The sequence below is a fragment of the Eublepharis macularius genome, chromosome 19, assembly GCF_028583425.1.
Source record: "Eublepharis macularius isolate TG4126 chromosome 19, MPM_Emac_v1.0, whole genome shotgun sequence".
Lineage (NCBI taxonomy): Eukaryota > Metazoa > Chordata > Lepidosauria > Squamata > Eublepharidae > Eublepharis > Eublepharis macularius.
The window spans coordinates 4,638,525-4,661,830 of NC_072808.1; the positions used below are offsets into that span (position 1 = coordinate 4,638,525).

At 44.3% G+C, this 23,306-nt stretch overlaps 1 protein-coding gene across 2 annotated transcripts in view; it reads left to right on the forward strand.

Moving 5' to 3' along the window:
- VDR (vitamin D receptor) overlaps positions 1-23,306 on the forward strand; it is a 95,902-nt gene that overhangs the window by 53,676 nt on the left and 18,920 nt on the right. For both annotated transcript variants that reach the window (XM_055003366.1, XM_055003367.1), the window contains one exon: positions 3,969-4,099. In XM_055003366.1, the coding sequence (XP_054859341.1) occupies positions 3,969-4,099 (131 nt within the window). The remainder of the gene's footprint in view (positions 1-3,968; positions 4,100-23,306) is intronic.

A 23,306-nucleotide genomic window follows, 5' to 3' on the forward strand; every position in this document is an offset into this window, starting at 1 on the left:
CATAGGAGTACATATTTAAAGCAACAGATAATATGTAAGGCAATATAGTGATGAAGTCTACGGTCCCTAACTCATTAGTGAAGCATCTGAGACCCCTTCCCTACAATACAGCCCTCCCAATTGAGTAAAAAGCCTTTGGTTTTGCTTCATTTACGAAAAGCCAGGAGAGTGGGGGTTCTTCTGACTTCCTCAGGCAGGTCATTCCACAGGATAGGGGCCACCACAGAGAAAGCCCGTGTGTGCAGCCTGGCACCTACCGGGGACCCTGTTCAGATGAGCAAAGCTGCCGTGGAGGAACATAGGGAGGGAGGCGTTCCCATAGGTATGCCGGGCCGAAACCATGAAGAACAAATTTAATTTCCTGGTCTGATTAGCAGAAAACAAATGATCTTTATTCAGCGTAGTGGTCAGGAGAAGGCGTATTAAATATATAAAAACCCGAATGACTTTAGGTTAGAGTACTGCAACTACTCGCTTGTTGGTTGGAGACAAATTCCTGAAAAAGAAACTTCTTGGTAAAGAACGGGACCAACAGATGTATTGCAGGCAAAGTTCTGTTTAGGGATGCTAAATATGGAAAGCAACTATATGTCACGTACAACTTTATATCTGTACATGTTTGTTTGTATGAATACACATGCAAAAGAAGAATGGCTTGGCTAGTGATATTTTTTTCTAGTATGTCTGCTCTTCATTTATTTTTCAGGAATGAACTATGGTGGGAAAGAGATTTAATTTTCTCAGTTTTTAGCAAAAGCCTGGGATAAAATCTGAAGTGGACACGATGTGGTTAAATATAGAGTTGAGTAAAAATACATTTGGAATAGATGGTACCAGAGAGTCTGTGTGCCTTGCTGTATAGCTGTGGCTAGAAAGTTTGTCCTCCTTGTGTTAAATGTGTAATTTTGTTGCCCGCCGAGACAATATGGCTCACTTTTTAAAAAAAAATCTGTGTTGGATGATATTTTTGGGTTTCTTTGCAGTGTAGTCAGAGAACATAAAATAGCTTCCATGCTGGTCCAAATCAGAGCGGTGTTACATGCAGACGTTTAAAATGTACAAGGTGGTGGTACCTTTCCAGTTCGTAAATGGAAATTTCCCTAGTTTTTTCATCCTTTGTGATGAAAACAATGATCCGTTTCTTATTCTTCCACACTCACGTATTTTAAAGTCTCATGGCAGACCAAAAAAGTTCTGAGGTGAACTTTGGGAGAAACCCATGAGGGTACATGTGGGATGGACAACTAAAGTTGCTAAGCAGAATTTACATGTCAGGATTTCATAGAGGAGTAAAGGCAAGCCGGTGGAGGGGAATAACCCCCGTGTTTCTTGCTTCAATACAGTATCACTAGTTTTACTCATTAATTGAAGATAAAAACTATTTTCCTCATGCAAGATAACATTTGGCTTTCCTCTGCATCTGTTTTGGCTCTCTACATGTATAGCCTTCATTTTCTTACTAAATTCGATTGTCTGTGTACACCCCTGTTTTGAGAATAATTGCTAAATATAGGTTTGTCCAGGGCTTTTTTTCAGCTGGAACGCAGTGGAACGGCGTTCCGACACCTCTTGAAAATGGTCACATGGCTGGTGACCCTGCCCCCTGATCTCCAGACAGAGGGGAGTTTAGAGTGCCCTCCACGTCGTAGTGTGGAGGGCGATCTAAACTCCCCTCTGTCTGGAGATCTGGGGTGGGGCCACCAGCCATGTGACCATTTTCGCCGAGGGTGATTTAAACTTTAAAAAACTCCCCCCTTGTTCCAGCTGACCCAAAGTGACGCCATTGCACGGTCCCGGGAATGTGTGCGCACTTTGTGCGTGTGCTTGTGGTACCAGGGGCACCACCTCCTGCCAGGAGTTGCCCCCTGTGCTGGCAAGCCACTGAGTTCCACCACCTCTTTTCCCAGAAAAAAAGCCCTGGGTTTGTCAATATCCAGATGCATAACCCCCCTCCCCCTATATATAAACACATGCACACACTTATACATGCATTGTCTGCATTCTTAAATATTGCAGTGTAGAACGTCTTTATGTCATCTGGACGTGTGGTTTCATCATCCAGTCTGCTAAAGATTCCTACATGATACTTACATAACAGGCTCCAAAATTCAAGACAGGTCTTCATAGGAGATCCCTGTACCTGTTTGTTATTTGAGCTAGAAAGGCAACTCTGGGTAGCTTGTTCGTTCTGACGGGACAGCGCTTTTCAAGCTTGTCAACAAACAGGGAACTCAAATGACTTTGCGCTCCCCGCACCCCAGTGGCCGAGTGCTAGCATCAGACCTGCAAGACTAGCACCCATGCACCACCTGGCCTGCTGCCCGCTCTTTCCCTCCCCAAGCAAAACTGCCATGTATAGATGATGGAGTTTGATCGTGCCTCCCAGACATAGCAGTGTTTGCTAACTGTTTCTGCTAATGCTCCAAAAGAACAAGCCGGCCAGCTTACTCGGCTTCCCTTCTGCACCCTGGCCTATTTGGCTCCTTGCGCACCTGTTAGAAAGACGATCCCTTAAAGCCTCGAAAACATTTAGTAGCTGATATGAGCCTGTCATCCCTGGGTGAAGCAGAATGTATTTTAGTGGGGAATATGTTAATAATGTTGTTAGAGCACCATGCAGCCAACGCCGGTAGTTTGGGGTATACGGAATTTGTGGCCTATTTGCTGTCCTTTATGTCTGTGCTTCCCTCTCTGCATTCTTCATTGTATCCCCAATAGCTTTCCCCCTTTTTAATGGGCTTATATTTCAGTGTAACGTGTTTGTGTGTGTAATTGGTCCCATTCTCAATCTGTTTCATGAATCTGATGAAAGGGGTTATTTGTCAATGAAAACTAACCTCCACTGTAGTCTGTCCTAAGCAGAATTTCACCCTTCACTCCAGTGAAATCCTAGGCAGTGTTACTCTAGTCTAAGCCCATTGAAATCAATAGTCTCAGGGCCAAGCTACACATGACGAATGACACTTGAACGGCAAGTGGATTGAGTGGAGGGCAAGTGAACAGGGAGAAATACACTTGCTGTTCAAGTGTCGTTCGTCATGTGTAGCTTGGCCCTTAGACTGGAGTAACTCTTCTTAGGATTTCACTGTTAAAAAGGTGTAACTGCTTAAGATTGCATTGCTAGTCTTAAAGGTGCCATAACATTCTTTGTCATCTCACGGGAGAGAGCTTCTTTTTGAGTTTTTTTTAAGGGAGGTTAGAAATAAGCATAATTTACCCGACTACATCTTGGCGTACTCGTTTTCCTGTCTTGGGCTCTACATTTTTGTCCATGCCTTTCCATGTTCAAAATTGCCTTGCCTAAACTCGGAAAGCTAGTTGAGCTGTGGTTAATGTTTTCCTTTTTATAGTGCAAGTTTCCTCTTTTACATAATTTTAAGGATCACTCTGATGAGCAATTAGTCTTTTATCAGACCAGAACCCTTGCAGTACTAATCAAGTTGCTAGGTATCTTCTAGCTGCTATGAGACTTCATGACTTGATTGTGAATGAGCTTAGAGAACTTTTTCCTGCTCTTCTTAAAGCTTCTGATTATCTATAAGTGCCGTTCTTGATGTTGTGCTATTTAGTTATGCAGTATTTGGACTTTTTATTCTTGCTTTATGGTACAAGCTGTATCTGTTTGAATGATTTTTTTTCTTCTCCCACTTCTCTATGTGGTCCATAAATTATTGAGCATTTAGACAGAAAACCTTGAAGATGTGTATATTGTTACCACCTTTGTAAATGGGATAACAGGATCGATTTTTAAACAATACAAGTTCTTAAGAAAACAGAACGGTAACTTCTTAGAGGATACTTTCCCTGTGCCTGGTAACCATTTGCATGTTGCCTTCTTAGATGACAGGTGGCTTTGTATGCAGATCTGTCACACTGTTTGTTTTTAAAATGGTATCTATGCAAAAGACCTTTTTCTAACCTCAAGCAAGTGAAGACATCATGCGTTGTGTTTATTTTATTTTTTTCAGGAGGAGTATGAAAAGAAAAGCCATGTTCACATGTCCGTTCAACAACGACTGTAAAATCACTAAAGACAACCGCCGACATTGCCAAGCCTGTCGGCTGAAGCGTTGCATCGACATAGGCATGATGAAAGAGTGTGAGTAACCACACAGCCTTCCATCTTGCATCGCAACTTTTGCAATGGTTCAAGTCCAGCTCTCTGCATAAAATTCTCAAGAAGGCCTTTTGATTTCTTTTAACACCATTTTGTAAACCGTAGCTTCCGGGTTTGGTCCAATTTCTTTCTCTCCCTCTTTCTTTTTAGCTATTTTTTTTTACACTGGTTCGTTTTCTTATGCTGCATGTTAACAGCAGGCAACCCCAACAGAAATTTCTCCTTCAAGTTCCTGTTAGCCATAATATTTATTTATTTATTTACGTCATTTATAGGACAGGGAGGTCCTTGAGTTTCGGTAACAAAGGCAAGCTATAAATGAAGCAAATTAATTAATATGCAGAATACAGCATTTTTTTAAAGAGGGAACTGGGATTGGCCATGCCCTGTTCCAAGTTAAGGTAACTGGAACTGAACCAGCACTGAATCCACACACCCGCGGAGCGTCTCGGCGTTGCGCTAAATGTTCGCTAAACACCCGGAAGTGTAGCGTCTTTCTAGTGTGATTCAGAAATCATGCTAGAAAGATGCTATACTTCCGGGTGTTTAGCGAACATTTAGCGCAACGCCGGTACGCTCCAAGGGTGTGTGGATTCAGCCCAGGAGGCCCGTGTAAACTGAAGGAGGGGTGATAAGCAGTGGTGGTGGTCAGAGTTTTGTAGTTGATCATTTGGTACATTATATTAGCACCTACAGGCAAGTGTGCAAGAGCGCAGGTGGTCTATGTTAGCGGGTGCTTCCCCTCGTGACTATGCGACGTCCCCTATGTTCGCGGGTGCTTCCCCTCGTGACTACGCAACGTCGTGGTCAACATACAGCCGTCTGAACTTTGATTATATAATCCCTGGGACTGTACTCTCTCACTTTAATTGGATTTAGCACTTTTAGTGGATATTTACTACACAGGGTATAACTCACTTGTTGAATTATTAAATTTATAGTCTCCTTAGAGAATTCAGTTATCCCCTTATTGTGTGGCACGCTTCCTTTTCCTTCCCCTTTGAGTTGTTTTCGAATGGGGCAATCCCTCCGTTTTGCTGTCATTGCCACTGTTAATGTAAAGGCATTTGCAGCAGCAAATCTTCAGACTTTATTTTTAAAGGCAAAAGGTGTTCGTTCCTGCAGTCGGGGTTGGGCATGAGGGGAAACGATGCCTCAAGGTACAGTCTTCCCCGAAAGGTCATCGTGAAGGAGGCTTAAGGTAATGTGCAGTAGAGCGAGGGAAAACCCAGAAGGTGAACTAATGCCTGTTGATGCTGAGCCGAATCCCAAATAAGAACTACTGCTCTTTGGGGAGGAGCTCAGAGCGAGAGCTCCCTGTTGGAAGCAACTTCGGTTTTCATTTCTAAAAAAGCATTCAGCCCTTATAGTACCTGAAATACTCACTTGGGGGGGGGGGGGCGGCGGTCAGGGTAAAGCTCACTCAAATTTCATATTGTCCTTGGAAGAACTATTTTTTCATCTTTGAAATGTTCTTCTGATTTAGCTTAGGCTTCAGCCCTGAGAATTCAGGAGGAAACACCCCCGGGCCATCAGTTTATTCTAAGTCTTCTGTATGTGTCCGCTCATGATAACGTCTGACTTGTAAATTGAGATGGGTCAATAATCTGGCACTGAAAGCTCAACTACCTTAATGTTTAGCCCACATGATGTTTTATTTTTGTGTGTGGATGTAGTCCATCTGTTCATAACCACATGATGCAACTGCACACATTCACAGATACCACGTGATATAATTCCTAGCAGCGTGTAGAATTACTGCTCTTCGCTGTGGTGTCTCCAGGTCCTACTGCATTGATCCTGCAGATACTAAAAACTTGGAAATCCTAAATTGACTAGAATTCTTGGCTGGTGAGATTAGGCCTCTCCATATTTCTCAAAAAATGGAAAACCATGCAACATAGAGGATAGAACATTACAGAGAGACTGTAACTTGGTCACCAGCTGTAGGCTGTGTGTGTGTGTAAAGTGTTGTCAAGTCGCAGGTGACTTATGGAGACTCTTTCAAGACAAGAGACTAACTGAGGTGGTTTGCCATTGCCTGCTTCTGCATAGCATCTCTGGTTCCTTGGTGGTCTTGCATTAGGGTTGCCATTCCCCCACTGGGGGCGGGGGATCCCCAGATCCCCCCCATGCCCACTTACCTGGCTGGCTGGGGGGCATGCTCCTTGGGGCGCCAGCCAGCCAATTGAGACCCAAACACCTGCAGCAGATCCATACCCAGAAAAGCTAGAGGGGACGCCCCCTCTTGCCGCCATTTCCACCTCTTGCTGCCATGGCCCCTGTGCGCCAAATGAGAGCGGGCTGTGGTCGTGGCGAGAGCGGGCGGGTGGCGGTGAGATCGAGCAGCCACAGTCACAGTGCGAGCCGGCAGCAGTGGCAACACGGGCGCCCTTTGACCCGGGGCGCCCTTTGACCCTGCGTGATGGTATCACTCGTGGAAGTGACATCATCACGCAAGCCAGGAGTGCGAGTGCGCTATGTGCGCGTGTGGAGAAAGGAAGCCGGGGTAAGTACTGGCTCCCAGTCCCCCACTGGGAGACTACGGGGACCTGGGGATCCCCTGTCGAGGGACTCCAAGCCCCTGGCAACCCTGTCTCGCATTCAAGTACTAACTAGCGCTGACCTTACTTAGCTTCTGAGACCTGACGACATTAGGCTCGCCTGGGACATGTAAACTAGCTCCCACCATATTTATCTGCATTTTAACCTTATTGTGTTAAACTTATTGTGTTATTGTACCGATTGGCTACCCCTTGGCTCATGTTATAGTGACTCATGTTCAGTGTATGTGGGAAAACTTGTTCCGATGCAATAGACTCATTGCAATAAACTAATGTGATGAGTTCTGTATATGAGGGCTATAGGAAGAGATTAAGATCTTCCATTAAAAGACATAGCAACAATAAAGGTTGTGAATGTTAATGGTAAGTATAGTCAGCCGGCAGTGGTGGACTGGATGTGTGGGACAGTCCTGGGCCCTGGATGTGGGGGACAGAGAAGGGCCCTGCCCGCCCTGCCCCCAGCCCACAAAGGAATGTCTGCCTGGCAGCCCAGAACAGGAGGTACAAGGCCAAGGTGGTTCGTCAGGATGAGGCTTGGTAGAGTGGCCTCATTCCATCCCTCACCACAGTGTCCACCCCTCTTTGGGGCTGGGGTGGGGTGGCTCTGGCAGGGGGTGGTAGTTTCCTCTCCCCAGCCATTGACCAACTGGATCTCTTCCTGGTGGCCTTAATGGTATGACTGCCCTGCCAGCTAGCAAAGAATAAAACAGGTTGGTTTATCAGAATATATCTGATGTGTTATGACTCTTCTATGCTTTCCTAATCCTTTCTCAAAAAGAGCGGACAGTAGTCTGAAGGGGCAACTGAGTTTATTTTACACAACAAGCAGAGCCTACAGGGTTGTGATAGAAAAATTGTGGACGACAATAACTAATCACCATGGAGAAAAATCTTACTCTAGACCAGAGGTTTTGAGCCTGTGGGCAACTTTGGGATTTTGAAATAGGGTGGCGGGCAAAGTTAAAAATGGCTGCCGCAGGAGGTGGAGCCAACCACAAAATGTCAGGAAGTTAGATCATGCCTAACTAAAACAGTAACACTTCCACATTGCAGGCAGAGACTCTGTTTAACAAGAAGTCTTTTACGATGAACATATTGTTTAAAAGTATTTTCTTGCATACACACAACGTACCTTCAGTCACACAGTGAAGATCCATGTGCTGTGGTGGCAACCTAAACAACTTTTTAATTAATTAAATCTCTATTGGCTGGTTGGAACTTTCTAAAAACATTTGGCAGCTGCTATGAAAAATTTCAGCAGGCCACTGGGCGTCCATGAGTGCCAGCTTGGAAATCCCTGCGCAGTGCACAGTGGCTCCAAATTAAGAACGTGAATCACACTTTTAAAGTTTTATTTTGGAAACAGAATCTTACTGAATTCAAATAAGTGGATCACGTCGCTCTCAGCTTCACGAATCATTCGCTGTTAAATCAGTGTGGTTTTAAGTAGTCCCTGTGGACCCTCAACTCTTTAGTAACAGTAGAAGTTGCCTCTTTTGATACTGGCCCTGATCCTGTGACTTGACACGGAGGAATTAAGCACTATCATGGGACGAAGTGGTTGGAAAACATTCACCTGCTGTGTTTCTGTGGCTGCATCCATACATGGCTGGATAGTGCCCTGTTGTTCCGCTATAGCAGTTATTTGCAGTTGGGTTGTCTTGTATGAACAAGCCCATCCAGTAGCAAGTGATGGCTGCAGCACAACAATATCACAGTCCCATCAATGTGAGGAATCACCAGGCTGCCATTTCAGAGAAATAGAACCAGGGGAAAAAATAACAGCTCATCAAAGTCTTTGTTCGCCCAAGTAAAATTAAAACGCTTGCATATCTTGACGAGTGTTGCCAACCTCCCAGGGGGTCTTGAAGATCTCCTGGAATTATGCGACAAAGATCAGTTCGTCTGGAGAAAAGGGCAGGTTTGGAGTGTGGACGCTATGGCATTATATCCCACGGAGGTCCCTCCTTCCTCTCCCTGAACACCCACCTCCTCAGTCCCCATCTGTAAATCTCAAGGAATTTCCCAACCCGCAGTAATCAACCCTCTGTCTAACAGAAAAAAAAATTAACACTAACTCCAACCAGAGTTATCTAATAACACCATTTTTGCCAACCTCATGCCCTTCTATGCTGGCAGACTAAGAGGTCAAATTTCACATGCATTTGGTGTCAACGGTTATCAAGATTTTTGTCTAAAGAGTTGCTTCTTTTTTTTTTTTACACAACGCTACAGGGAAGCGATTCGGCAGATCTCCTGGTTTATGCTGGAAAGGATCTTATAATCCATTAGCTGCAGAAATGTGAACAGTTTTCACTGTATTGGCATTTGAAGTACCGAAGTAAATCAGCAGTTTAGGATATTCCAGTGGTAATAAAAAACACTTCGGCAGGGCTATATGTGCCTGATTTATAAGGAGACATTTCTCGGCTTTTTGCACTGGCCTATCCAAACCAGAGACAGAGCGTTTTCTTGTAACTTTTTTTCACCATGTAGTTACCTTAGTGTAATCATTAGTCAGGCAGCATAGATGCAGAGTTAATGCTTTTGTGCTTATCTGGAGTGTTTTTGTGGGGCGAGCCCTGAAGAGAGCCGAGGACTTTGAATTTTGCGGCCCTTTGCAGGATCCAAAGGGTAACAGGAAGGGAACGGTGCCCGTTTTGGTGAGTTCATGAAATTGGCACGGCTGGCCTTGAATCCTTGGTAGCGGTGTGGCCATGAGATGTTTTCTAAGCACAGCAAAGCGGGATGGGGTGGATGTGCCCCGTATAACAGTTACCTTGTAAATGATCCTTTTAGTGAAATAGTTACTTGATAAAGGAAATCTTAACTGACTGTAGCTAAAAATAGCCTGTCCAAACTGACCGCTAGTTAAATGAATGGGAACAGAATGTGCTTCAATGAGCTGTAGGCCAAATTACTAAAAGGGTCATGCTCTCAGTAAGTGTGGGCCAGCTGTCCCCCCCGCCCCACCCGGGGATATGAACGTATGTTGCAATCCACACTATACCCTGGGTGGAGCTGCTGATCAGGACTCCATTTGTGAATGTTGTTGTTGGGTCATAAAGAACGCTGGCCCATGCAACTGCAGGCTCGTTGTTTGAAACAAAAGGCTGGAGTTGCTTCCCTAGAAGTAGTATCTGTAGACAAAAAAGCACGGGGAAGACAGAGGAGGCCACCGTCTCCTGATAGCCTGTCTGGCATCCCATTTTGGAGTCATAGACGCTCAGGTCAGATATCAGGCGGAGCTACGGCACTACGAATCCTATTTTACAATCCAAACCACGGTTGGTACTTCCAAAGTATTAGAGGGAAGCTGTGGCTTGGAGCCAGCCACTTGAGCGCTTTCCATCTACTCCACGCTCCTGACTTCCAGAAGTGGGTTAACACCATTAACCACATTGTGGCTTGTCAGTTCAGATGCTAAATCACAGTTAAGCTTCTAAAACCATGGGTTTCTGATGTATGAATTGAACTATCCTCTGTCCTAACTCCCCTCCTCTTATGTGTTAGTTCAGTGAAATATCTAGTGAACATCATCATCATCATCATCATCATCATCATCATCATCATCACCACAACAACAACATTCGATTTATATACTGCCCTTCAGGGCAACTTAATGCCCACTCAGAGCAGTTTACAAAGTATGTCATTATTATCCCCACAACAAAAACCCCTGTGAGGTGGGTGGGGCTGAGAGAGCTCTGAGAGAGCCGTGACTAGCCCAAGTTCACCCAGCTGGCTTCAAGTGGAGGAGAGGGGAATCAAACCCGGCTCTCCAGATTAGAGTCCCGCGCTTTTAACCACTACACCAAACTGGCTCAATGTTGTGTTGTACCTGGAGTGGTGGGATCTTGGATTCCAGATTCTACTATCTTTCCTAAATAATATTTTTTGTAATTTCCTTTTAAGTGCTTAGAAACAAGCTATGGAGTAGCGTGCGTGAAAAAACCTTGATCTATTTTGATAAGGAAGTACTATTAAAATGGGGGGGGGGCTAGAATCCTTTCAAATTTGAAAATCCATGACAGTCCTTTTACTAATTGTACCATTCGCTAACATCAAGCTCTTCAAAAACCCCTCAAATCTCTTCTATGTCCTCCTGCTGAGAACTAGGGCAAACCTTCTCCTTTTACCCATCCTTGTATCCTCTAACTCAGTCTGGTCGAGTCTTTAAAATTTGTATGGGTTGAGAATTCTGCACAAATTACAGGGTTGCCCTCTCAGGAAATTCCATGGTGGCTATAATGGCCAATCCATTCCTGCTTATGGACTTACACAACATTTTTGCAGAGGTGCTATTGAAAAATACCCGAGGCTTACTATTGATTGTTTATTATAAGGGTCAAGTGCATCTTTTTTCAAATATTGATCAAATAGTTCCATCAAATAATTTTTAAAAATACTGCCATTCTGTATTAAAAGGATCGAATGCCATCTGCCTTCCCACAAATTATCTGTGTGAGCAAAATTGGCTGACATGCAAAAGCTGTTGATAGGTAAGGTCTGATTAAGCATCAGGCCCTAAGAAACCAGTTTGGGGGTGGGGGGGGGGGTCAAGGTTGAACTGCAAAGCCAAACCTTGTGAAATTTAAGCTGAACAAGATGTTGGCCCAAGTCCATAGGAGATAGGCTGTTTTGAAAACAAACAAAGCTGGCTGTCACTCCAGCCCTGCAAGGGCCAACCACATTTCCTTTTTCATTAGGCTATTTGGCGGACTCCCAATCTTGAATTGAACAGACTAGCTCCGCTTTAGAAATAAGAAATTCATTAGGGGTGATGGTTACAAGGTAGAAAGGAGGCTGCTGAGAATGAGCTTGCAAGTGGTGAGCAGCTATGTAGGGAGGGGGGCAAACACGGAGGTAATGAACTCTTTTTGTTATTATTATTATATTTCTGCCCCGCTTTCCCCATGAATGAGCTCAGAGCGGAATACGACATTTATAAAATACATAAACATATTACTTTAAAACCAGATAAAAACATCAGTTTCTGAAAGACAGCCGCACACATATTGCACAACCCAAAAAGCAAGCCATGGGGCCGGATGGTCAACTAGTAGATGTTGACAGAAGGGAGAACAGACCACCTTCCATGGCAGGAGGCCGGTTTCACAGCCCACCCGCCTCAACCACCATATGACTGGCGGAACATCTCTGTCTTACAGGCCTGGCGGAAAGATAACAATTCCCACCGAGCCTGGGTCTCCACAAACAGAGAGTTCCGCCAGACGGGAGCCAGGGCTAAGAAGGCCCTGGTCCTAGCTGAGGCAAGGCAGATCTCTTTGGGGCCGGGGCAGACATTTTGGAAGAAATGCACAATTTAGATAGACTTGCGAATCAGGAAGTTCCAGGTTCAAATCTTGCCTCTGCCATGAACTTATTTGGGTTGCTTTAGGCGAGACGGCACTCTCTGCTTCCTCCCTTTCCAATATCGGGATGATACATACCTGCAAGTGGGAGAATCTGTTTAGTAGGATTTGACATTATATGAAAAGATACAGCAAAAAGAGGGGGCGGGGAAATGGTGTGTGTGAGTGTGTACACTCCCCTCACATATGTCCAGAGGTACTTTCTATTCACACATTGGGGTGTAAGAGTAGATCTCCACTTTGTTTTTAAATAAGAATGACCACAGTGTTAGTGTCACCTGTTGCACCTATCTGCACAACTCACCGCATTTCTGAAGGAAGCACATGTAAGCAGTAATTGTAGAACATTGTGTGTAATGATGATAGCGGTGTGAACAAAAACCAAATTCCCATGACTGCTGTCCTGTTGTGCTCAAAGTATCTTGTTAAACCAGTCAATAGTGACATATCAGATGTATCTGTGAATCTTACTGTCTCTTGAACCTTTTAAATAGCTGCCTGGAGCATGGAAGAAATTTGCTGTATCAGGCAATAGATCCAGAGGAGAGCCACAGCTCCCTTCATCAGATACAGCTCCCTTCGTTTACGCTACAATAAAGTTGGTTAATCTTAAAGGTGCTACTGGACTCTTTGCTAGTGTGTCAGGTAAAATTCCCAATTTTGCTTACTCTTTTACAAGACGCACTAACTTCTCCCACGTTGTGTTTAGAGTTCACTGTTTGGTCACCGAATGAAACCTCCGGGGGAGGGGGGAATAAGAGTCATCTTCGATACCTGGAATTTGGCCTGACATCACACAGATGTCATTAGCTTCTTCTGAGGTTGTTACCTAGCAATAAGTCACCTCTGTATTTATGCACACTTCATTTGGGGACTGCAAACAAGCAGTCCCAACAAGCAATTCCGTACATTTTTATTAATACAATAGTCAGGTTGATCGTTGTTTGCAAGTCTTTTCTGATTCTTTCCCAGGACGGAAGGGGCCTGTGCTAACCGGCTGTTTCTTGGGGATGAAAGGCTCCATGCTGCTTGTGAAGGTAGTCTGGAAAGTGGAGAGGAGCCCTAACAGCGCAGCAGCAGTGACACACAACCGCCTGCAATCTTTCCTCTCTTCCTTCATTTTAACACACCTGCTAGGAAATCCGTATTTCCAGTTCAGTACACTTGGGTGTCAGGATGAGTCTTCTAGACTTTGCCTTTGTACGATTTTTGCAGTGATAAAACACTACACAGATGAGCAGAGTGACGGAGGAGCCTTAATCTGTGCTCTTTAAATGCCCAAACTTGAAGATATTTACACTGAGAAGTCCTCAGACTCCAGATCTCCAATTGCTGTTTATCTTTTGTGGTTTTCTGCACGGATGAGAAGTGCACAAACGCTGCAGACAGACATGGCAAGCATATAAAAGTGGGAGGAGGAGGCGCTGAGGTTATTTGGAAGAATCTGCAGTAGTTATTGCAGAACGTTGTTTGGGATCTGGGGGAAGGTTTCTTACCACCACCCCTAGCTATGGCAGCTGCCAGTTCTGCATAAATGCATGCATGGCGCCATGCATGGATGAGCTCTTTATCAGAGCAGGAAGATTGCAGTATAGCCTCTTGCATGCATCTTCTCCTCCCGCCACTGCCCCCCACCCAAGTAGGGCTGACACTTCTGTACTGAGTGCAGGGGAGCCAAGGTCTGTTGTGGAAACTACACTTATAATGGTTAGGTGGTTGGGCTGCGAATCGGCGCTCTGCTGGGTAGAATCCCACTACTGCCATGAGCTCAGCGGCCAGCCTTGGCAAACCACTTCGTGCAGCCCCAGCTCCCCAGCTGTATTGTAGGAATCATAATATACTAATTGTATTCACCGCCCTGAGTGGGGCATTAATCTGTATAGAAAAGCGGTATATAAGCACGTTGTTCTTGCGGGGAGGGTGGGATACAAATCCAATAAAATAAATAAATAATGTCTACAAGTTTGTTGCAAATACTGGAAATTCCTATACATTTTTGCAGTCCATTCTGTCAGGAAGCAGAAGGGGGCACATTGCGGTATTTATCCGTTCAGAAATGAATAAAATGCGGATGCCTTTTTGGAGCGTCCTGCTGCATTCAAATGGTGAGTAACCACCCCAGTAGCACCGGGCTGCAGTCTGGTTGCCTCACTTTGGCAGAGTTCCAAAAGTGTGTTGCCATCTGGTTTCTGGTAGGAGGCACTGAAGTCATTTTACAACTGTCCCAAGAAAACTGGAATGTACCTTATTAATGCAGACGAGGCACTGCATGTTGTTTCATGGTTAGGATTATGATTTTTCAAAATGGAATGCAGCGTGCAGAGGCTAGGGGGAGATCAACACAGGGGAGGGGAGCTATTTAACCCTTTTCCCACCATAAATCACCCTCCCCACCCTAGGTGTTTTTACCTCTTAGTCCTGGGGGCAAAAATAAAATTACCCATAAATCTACCCCAGTTGGGGATAAAAGGAGTTCAGAGGTTGTAATTGCAGCTGCAGTCTGTAAAGGAAAAAGAATGTGTGATTCGTCGTAAGGCTGCAGGCCATGTGCAGCGATTTGGTGCATCAGGTTACATGTAGAGTTGAATTGCAGCCTGTTTGTTCAGACTGAGCAGCCATGTTGAGCTGTGTGTGTTGGGGTCAAATTAGGACTAGAGATCCAAAGGATCCTTTTCATTACTATTTGTATACTAAGGGGTGTCGGGGGGGGGGGATTAGTGAGCTCCCAGAACATACAGTCCTGTAATAACATTGTAAATGGCCCTGTCGTGGGAACCAGAATGGTGTTCAAGGGCATAATTCAGCTGTCTTTTATCATTTTGCCTTGGATCACCATATTGGTTTTGTCCAATGTGCACTCCCTAGACTCATGCTTAAAGCAGAGAAACAAAATAGTTGTGGTCATGATTTTTTTTTTTTAAACTCATGGCTTAGTTTGTTTGAAACAATAAAGGAATAAAATTGCATTCCTCCTGGGATTTATTAAGTGGCATGTCACTATCTGTTCTAGGTTAAAAATACATCTTATTCATTTATTTTGTTTCATGTATTCACTACCTTTTCCCTGAATGGGAAGCCAAAGTGGCTCAACGTCATTCTCCTCTCCATTCTTTTCTCCTCTTCTCCATTCACAACAACCCTGTGAGGTAGGTTAGGCTTAGAGAGTATGGCTGGCCCACGGTCACTCTGCAGGTTTCCATGGTAGAGCAGGGATCCGAACACGGGCCTCCCAGATTAGTCCAACCTGACCACCGTGTCACACGTGTAGAGAAAGTCCATACGTTCTCCCCTTCCCTTTGTTTTTTTTGGTCATTTTTCGGTTCTCATCATTATTAACTCGGGTATGGAAGCAGATACGAAGGGTCTGCTGTGATCTTCTTTCCATAGTATCCTGTAGGAAAAAAACTGGACCGTGGCATACAATGTGCTGTGAGGACACTGTATGTCAGCTGCGCGGTAATTCAAGTCTTATCTCTTCCTTCTTTGAATGAGCGACTTGTAGTTGCCGCTCTTTTTTATCTTCTTAATTAATACCCCCTGGTTATAAAAGCAACAAGTGAGTAGCGACATGGAATCCTGTGGGTTGAATCCTCTCCTCGGAATTGGTTGACCTGTTTAAGTCTTGTACAAATATTTCCTAATTGTAACGCGCTTTCTATGGTGCATTTAATGAAGTAGGCTCTTGCTTCTGAAAGGCCATACGTTGTAATAAACCAAATAATCTTGCGATTGCAATAAGATACTCCTGCCACACCCCTGCACTCTGTTTACACAGAGAGGTGCCAGCCAGTTTCCGTTAGTCCTAGCGTAGCCATCCTCTCTCGCACCATATTGCTGCAGCTCTAAGAACACGGCAGCTTGTTCTGCCCATTAGCTGCCTCCTGATATTGAGCCTGGGGAAGAATGAGCACGGGATATTTGAATCCCTGGAAATCCGTGATCTGGCCAAGTTGCAGCGTGCACAGGGCAGCAGGGGTATGGTGGGAGGAGCAGAGTTAGACTGAAAACAACAGGAATATTTCCACATGCTGCTTCCTCTGTGCGCAAAATGCAGGATTATGACCTCCTTTTGCTCAGACAAGGAAGTAGAGTTGACATGGGCAGAGCAGGTTATGACCTTGAGGCAGTGCTTTATGGGCCCGGTCTTGATGTTCGAAACCCAGGTTGACACAGTGGCCCAGACTGCATTCTGCCAACTGCGTCTGGTTTCCCAAATCGCCCCTTAGACTCAGCTGACTTGGTCACGCTCATCTGCTATTCGGTAACATCACAGTTGGACCACTGTTACATGCTCTGTATGGGCTGCCCTTGAAAGCAGCCTTGCCAGTGGTTCAGGACTCAACTAAATGTTAACATGTGATCCGACTTGCATTACACATAACATAATAATAATAATAATAACATTCGATTTATATACCGCCCTTCAGGACAACTTAATGCCCACTCAGAGCAGTTTACAAAGTGTTATTATTACCCCACAACAATCACCCTGTGAGGTGGGTGGGGCTGAGAGAGCACCAGAGAACTGTGACTCGCCCAAGGTCACCCAGCTGGCTTCGTGGAGGAGTGGGGAATCAAACCCGGCTCTCCAGATTAGAGTCCCGTGCTCTTAACCACTACACCAAACATCAGCTCCTACTCTACCACACATGTTGTTAGGCTTATAGGTGCTGCTGGACTCTTGCTCTTTTCCACTGCTATAGACAGACTACCACGGCTACCCATCTTGACATAACATCAGGGCAGTCTAGTTTTCAAGAACTGAGGAACCAATTTCTGCTCGAGTCGTGAGCACAACACGGGGCAGGGGAGGAAGGGCTTCAGCCTTCCCCCCACACTGTTTTCTCAACCTGAAACAGCTGCAGGAGGTGGGATGGGGGGGCTGATCTACTCTGGTGCTCCACGTGTTGCACTCAGTACTTGTAGAGCTCCAGAATAGGGGAAACGGCCCTTTTGGCTCAAGAACATGGCAGAGGGGACTGAAGCCCCTCTTCTCACCATGCTTGCAAGCAGAATCTCAGGCCCACAGCACTTGGGAACAAAAGTGCCTTGATGTTACAGGGGCCGCACGTTGGTCCCTGTAACATCAAGGCACTTTCATTCCCAGGTTGGGTTGGGAGATCCCTACTCTGGTTACCCCGTAGCATTTCTTTGATCCCTCAGAACGCAACAGCCCAATTATTGTGAGGGGCTAGTTTCCAGGAACACATTTCACCTATGTTAAAACAGCTGCATTGGCTGCCAGTTGGTTTCAGCGTTCAGTTCAAGGTGCTGGTTGCAATCTTGGGCTGGTTTCAGGGCAGTGGTGCAGTACTCGTATATCTAAATGACGGCCTCTCCTGATACGTTCCCGTCTTCCAGTTGTGGTCCTCTGCAGTCGCCTTCTAGTTGTCCCTCCCTCCATTTAAGGTTATCTGCTTGGCCTCTACCAGAGGCTCTTTCTTTTCAGCAGCGGATCCCATCTTGTAGAATGGGCTGTCTGAGGACGGGAGAAAGGAGCCGTCTGTATAGTTTTTAAGAAGCACTGTGAGGCTGTTTTGACTTGCTGGGGCTTTTAGTAGTTTGTGGTGTGGGTATTTGCTTGATTGTCGGGTTAACGGCATTTTATTGTATTACGGATGATTTTAAGCTGCCTTGAGCCACGATGGAAAGACGAGATAAAAATGTTTTAATCAATAAAATAGAAATGCGCATCACATGCTTTTACTAGATTGTGGTCTTCATGTCTGGAGTTTCTTCTCCCCCTCCCTCCAACCCCTATTATCAGCTTTTAACAAGCAACTTATCTAAATGAATCTATATATAATCTGCAGAGCGTTCAAAATTATCATAAAATCAGATACGGGAGGTGGGGAGGCAACTGCTCTAAATTGTGAGTCATACAATCTCCTTAGATGGAGTGTGATAGACAAACTAGTAAGAGGTTCTTAGGGTAAATTGTATCTGTTTCTTTCCTTCTGTCTTCTGTTTTGCAAATCAAATCTAGTCATGTCATCTGGTTTCTTGAAGTCTTTGCAGAGATAACTTCTACTTCGGCTTAGAATATAGCACTGATTCAACTACCAAATGGCTGTTCTTGGGATAGTAAAGAATCCCGTAGCACCTTTAAGACTAACCAACTTTATTGTAGCGTAAGCTTTCGAGAACCACCACTCTCTTCGTCAGATGCATCTGATGAAGAGAGCTGTGGTTCTCGAAAGCTTACCCTACAATAAAGTTGGTGATGGAAAGACACGAGTCTTTAAGAATCCAAACATGTCATTTTGATGCTATGTATCTCCATTGATCTGAAAGTGTTTCTATAGCAGCGTTTAATCTTTCTACATACTACCGCATGGGAAGCTGCAGTGATTCATTTCCTACATTCTGTTTTAACATGCAAGCTCTTGCAAGAGCCTTTCCTGGCACTGTTCAGAATATTTTATTTGTCATGAGAAGTTTTTAAATGTGTCATCAGGCCCTTTTACTTTGTAAATAAGTTCCAAAATGGCAACTTTCATGGGGATTGAGGCGGTGCGGGTGTGTGTGTGTGTCTTTTCAGACTTTCCAGTCTTTGGTGTTAGAAAAGGAAATTGAAAACTGTTCTTGATTAAGGAATTATTTCACAGTTCTACCTCTTGGGGTTTTTTTTCATTCTAAACAATATTTCCTTAGTCATGAGTAGAGATGGGCACGAACCAAAATACGAACCAAAATTAAGCATGAACCAGGCCGGTTCGTCAGATCCCATTTCTGACGAACCACCACGAACTTTTAGGCTCGTTCGTTTGGTTCGTTTTTTGGTTCGTCACTGCAGACAGCCTGGTGCCAATCAATCAGTTTCCTAGGCAACAGGGGATGGACTTCCTGCAGACCTTCTGCTAACCCCGAAGTGACCTTCTGCTGGCCCGGAAGTGACGATTTTCTGACCTGGATGTGATGTTTTCATGAACCAAACGAGCCAGTTCGTGAACAAGGAGCAGGTTCGTGAAAGTTCGTGGTTCATGAAATTTGACAAACCACACAGTTCGGTTTTTTTCCAGTTCGTGCCCATCTCTAGTCATGAGATCTTTTGGGAACAGATGATTAGGCCTTGATCAAGGCAACCTAAAGTTCTGATTTAGAGTGCAAGCGTATATACCTCAAGTGGAATAAATGGTAACCTTGGAGGCATGGGTCATGAATGATGATTAAAAGACTGTAATTGGTTAAAGGCTGATGTCTGTCCAGATATCTAAATATATTGGAACCTCAGTCCCCGATGGAACCTAGACGTTCTTCTAGAAGATACGTAATTGGAGCTAAGGGCTCACATTCAGAGATGAGCTGAATCGCTGACAAATTTTAACTAAGCTCACCCAGTTCCTGGAGTTCCTGAATTCAAGATACGTACGGGGTGTGAGCAGTGGAGATCGGGTTTCACTTGTTGGAATCCTGGTTTTGATACCAAGCGGTATCCTTATATCATTAGAATTGTCTCCAGGAATTTCCAAGCCGTAACAATTCTGACTGTGAGTCAGGTTGCAAAGAGCCTTGTGTCACCTTGAAGACTGACACGTTGATCATGACCTAAGCTAGAGCCCCATTTATCACCTGCCTGAAGTGTTTCCAGCTAGGGAATCGTGGGAGATGGTTGTAGGAACAAATGCAGCTGAGTTTCACATCTGAGTTCATGGGACAAAGTGGGGCATAAATGTAGAAAATAAAAATAACTGTTATGGCGATCAGAAATTCTTTCAAAAAGAGTCCAGTAGCACCTTTAAGACTAACCAACTTTATTGTAGCATAAGCTTTCGAGAATCACAGTTCTCTTCGTCAGATGCATGGAGGGCAAGAAGAAACTGGTCAGATATAGAGGAGGAGAGGGGAGGGAGGAGTAGATGCAAACAGCTCCTTAGAAATTCTTTCAATTTTTAATGAGATTAATTAATTTGGCATGGGGGTGAGGAACGCTTAATATAAATCTATGATGTTCCTGATGAAGGACTTGTTGTTTTTGCCTGTTTTGGTAAAGAGATTAGTTTAAATTAGGTTAAATATTGAGTGTAAATCTGTCAATATTAGGGCTGCATGTGCCTCCAACGGCCAGCAGGAGAGAGAGAAAATTTAAATTGGCAACAGCATGACATCAGTTCCTGGGAAAACCAGAAGTGATGTCATGCCTCTCTAGGAATCACTAGAAATTCTGTTGTTTTATGGTAGAGTTTTTGTTGATTCCTAAAGAGGACCGGCATCAGTCCTGGATTTTCCCAGAAGTATCATCATGCCCTCACTGACAGTTCCCCCTCTTATCTCCACCCCTCATATCCCCTGCTGGTTCCCAGGCCAGGTCTGGGAATTCCCCCATAATTATGACTGATTTCCAGACTACAGAGATCAGTTGCTGTGGAGAAAATGGCTGCTTTGGAGGGTAGACCCTATGACATTATACCATGCTGGGGCTCACCCCCTCCCCAAGCCCTGCTTTACCCCCAAATCTCCAGGAATTTCCCAACCTGGAGTGGCAAACCTAGCCAGTCCTGGCAATGCTAGTCAGCACGTCTTCTTTTTGCTGACACCTACTTCTAAAACTCTTTTTGCCTTAACTTTTATACAAGCGAGAATATAAAAAGCAGGTTCCTATCCTTTGGCTACAATTAAAGTTAATCTATTGTCACAAGCGTTTTAAGAGAGAACACTTTTCTCAGTTTTAAACATTTAAATAAAGCTCTGCAGTGCCAAGAGCCGTGTTAAATAGACTACTAATCATGTCTAGAAGTCATTTGAGCCTCCTAAACAAACATGATGTCTTTGTTAACTAGCTGCCTGAGTACCTTGTAATGGGTGTCTGAGGTCATGGCAGCCTATACAATCCCACCCCCTTTACCTTCCAGGAAAAGTCTGCAATATTACCCTATCATTGTGCTTTTAAAAAAATCAAGTGTTGTCTTTTTAATTCATACACTTTTTTCGTGGTTGGTTTATTCTGTGAAAGACTTGCTTTCCCTTTCTGCTTCCCTGCTGCATTGGGCCGTTTCCCCAGCGTGCACAGTGTCACATATACTCACCAATGCTTATTTTTCTATCTTGTTTGCACACACAGTTGTGCACATTTGCAGTGCGTGTTTGTTGCATCCAGGGCTTTTTTTTTCCAGCTGGAACGCGGTGGAACGGAGTTCCAGCACCTCTTGAAAATGGTCACATGCCCCCCCCCTGTTCCAGCTGACCCAAAGTGACGTCATTGGACCTGGGAGCATGCGTGCACTTTGGGCGCACACATGTGGTACCAGGGGCACCACCTCCCGCCAAGAGTTGCCCCCTGGGCTGGCAACCCACTGAGTTCCACCACCTCTTTTCCCAGATAAAAAGCCCTGCTTGCACCTATATGTCCTGCAAGGAAGAAGTGTGCATTTCTACAGAAAAGGGGGTATAGAGGAGGGTTACAGTCTGTAGGCAAGAAGTCCTTATCTTCCGTGCCATCCCTGACAAAAAAATGTCTCTGCTTTTCAAACAGGCCCAGACAAAATAATTCCAGCTCAGACAGTACAACATGAGGTGAGGACCTGCTGTATAGCAAGCAACGCACTAAGGTCCCTCCAGCATTTGATTTTGCTTGGTTTGGTTTCACATTCGTGCAGGTTTGCCAACAGGCCAGGACGGAAAATGTCCTATCCCTTTAATAGAGGCATAATTTGTGGAAACGGGCAGCTGCAGCTTTTCATGGCATGGAGGTAAATCGCATCCCATTGAGCCACTATTAAAGGGAGAGGACTTTTTTTTCCCCTCCAGGCCTGTTTGAAACTATATGTGCAACCTCAGATAATAGAAATTATTTTAAAATTTCTATTAAATAGCAATATTGGGTATGCGGTTAACGCACTTTCAGCAGTGCAATCCCTAAGCAGTGTTACTCTAGTCTTAGCCAATTGAAATCAATGGGCTTAGATTGGAGTAACTCTATTTAGGATTGCACTGTTTGTTACTTAAGATTCTGATTTGCCTACCCGCACTTCCTTTATTTTTCACGGCAGCTTAAAGATGTGCTCAGTTTCTATATTTTAGCCCATAATATGAAAGGGAGAGCCGCTTGCGTGTTGTATAAACCTCTTCTTCAGTTTCTATTGTAGGTAATCCTGAAAAATGCTTTGCTGGGGTTATATAACTCAAAATAATTACATCGCCGAATGATATTACGATGACTGTTCTTCTAGCGATCACATAGCTTGGTTAACGCACAGTTAGATACCACCTCGATCTGGAGGTTCTTTTCAGGCGTGCAGCACGCGAAGGGTTGTGCAACTTTTTGTATTGGAAAAACACCAGCAGCTAAGTAACCCTCATCTCTTAAGTCGCTGCAGGCTTACAGCAAATGACCCAACTTCTTCTATTTTTCTTGCCAGACTTCTCGTTCCAGACTCCGCCTTAACCATAAATTCCCATAAAAGGCCCCCCTCCCCATTCTGTGAATGTTTCCTTGTTATTTGTTAACAGTCTGTTTTTTGAAAGGTGAACAGCATCTTGACAACAGAAAAATTGCTGTTGGTTGTACGGCTTTTTATAGCATGTTGCTGATTTGCATTTAAAACGCCTGTGGTGTAGAAATGCTGGAATAAAAACCCTGTGTTGAGCTGTAAGGACTTATCTCTGTTGCTGTTGTTGTATGATTTGCAGTGAATTCTTATGAAGGCAACAAAGGAAATATTAAGCATTTGGAATGTACTATTATGTGTTTAGAATATTCTTCAGATGTACAGCAGTGGTTGAAATTTCAACCACTTTCCCTAGGACTATGCTGAGTCCTAGGGAAAGGTCGGTCTGTGCTTTGTCCTATTTCCCCCATGAGTTGGCAAAGATTAAGGACATGCCAGCCCAACAGATCTGCAAATACATTTAATTTTGTTTACTTTATAGCCTGCCTTTCTCACTGAGACTCAAGGCAGATTACAAGATATAGAAAATGGTTAGATTAGACAGCACAAAACATCCAGTGCATTAGGCCTGGGATTATAAAAACTAGGAAGCAATGCAATATTAACAGGAAAATGTCTCTAATGTGTGACATACCACAAGCAAAGTAGAGAGTGGGTTACGAAGTTATAAGATGGTGCAGTAAAAGTAAGATAAATACGTACAATAAATTTTTCAATAGACCATACTCCTGTTCTCTTATAAAAGCACCCTCCTGAACTGCAGTTATGCTCTCTTGATATAAAAATGCCCCTCTGAACATTTCCGTTCTGTGTATATTTATATTTATTTTTATTTATGTCATTTATAGTCCAGCTTTCTCAC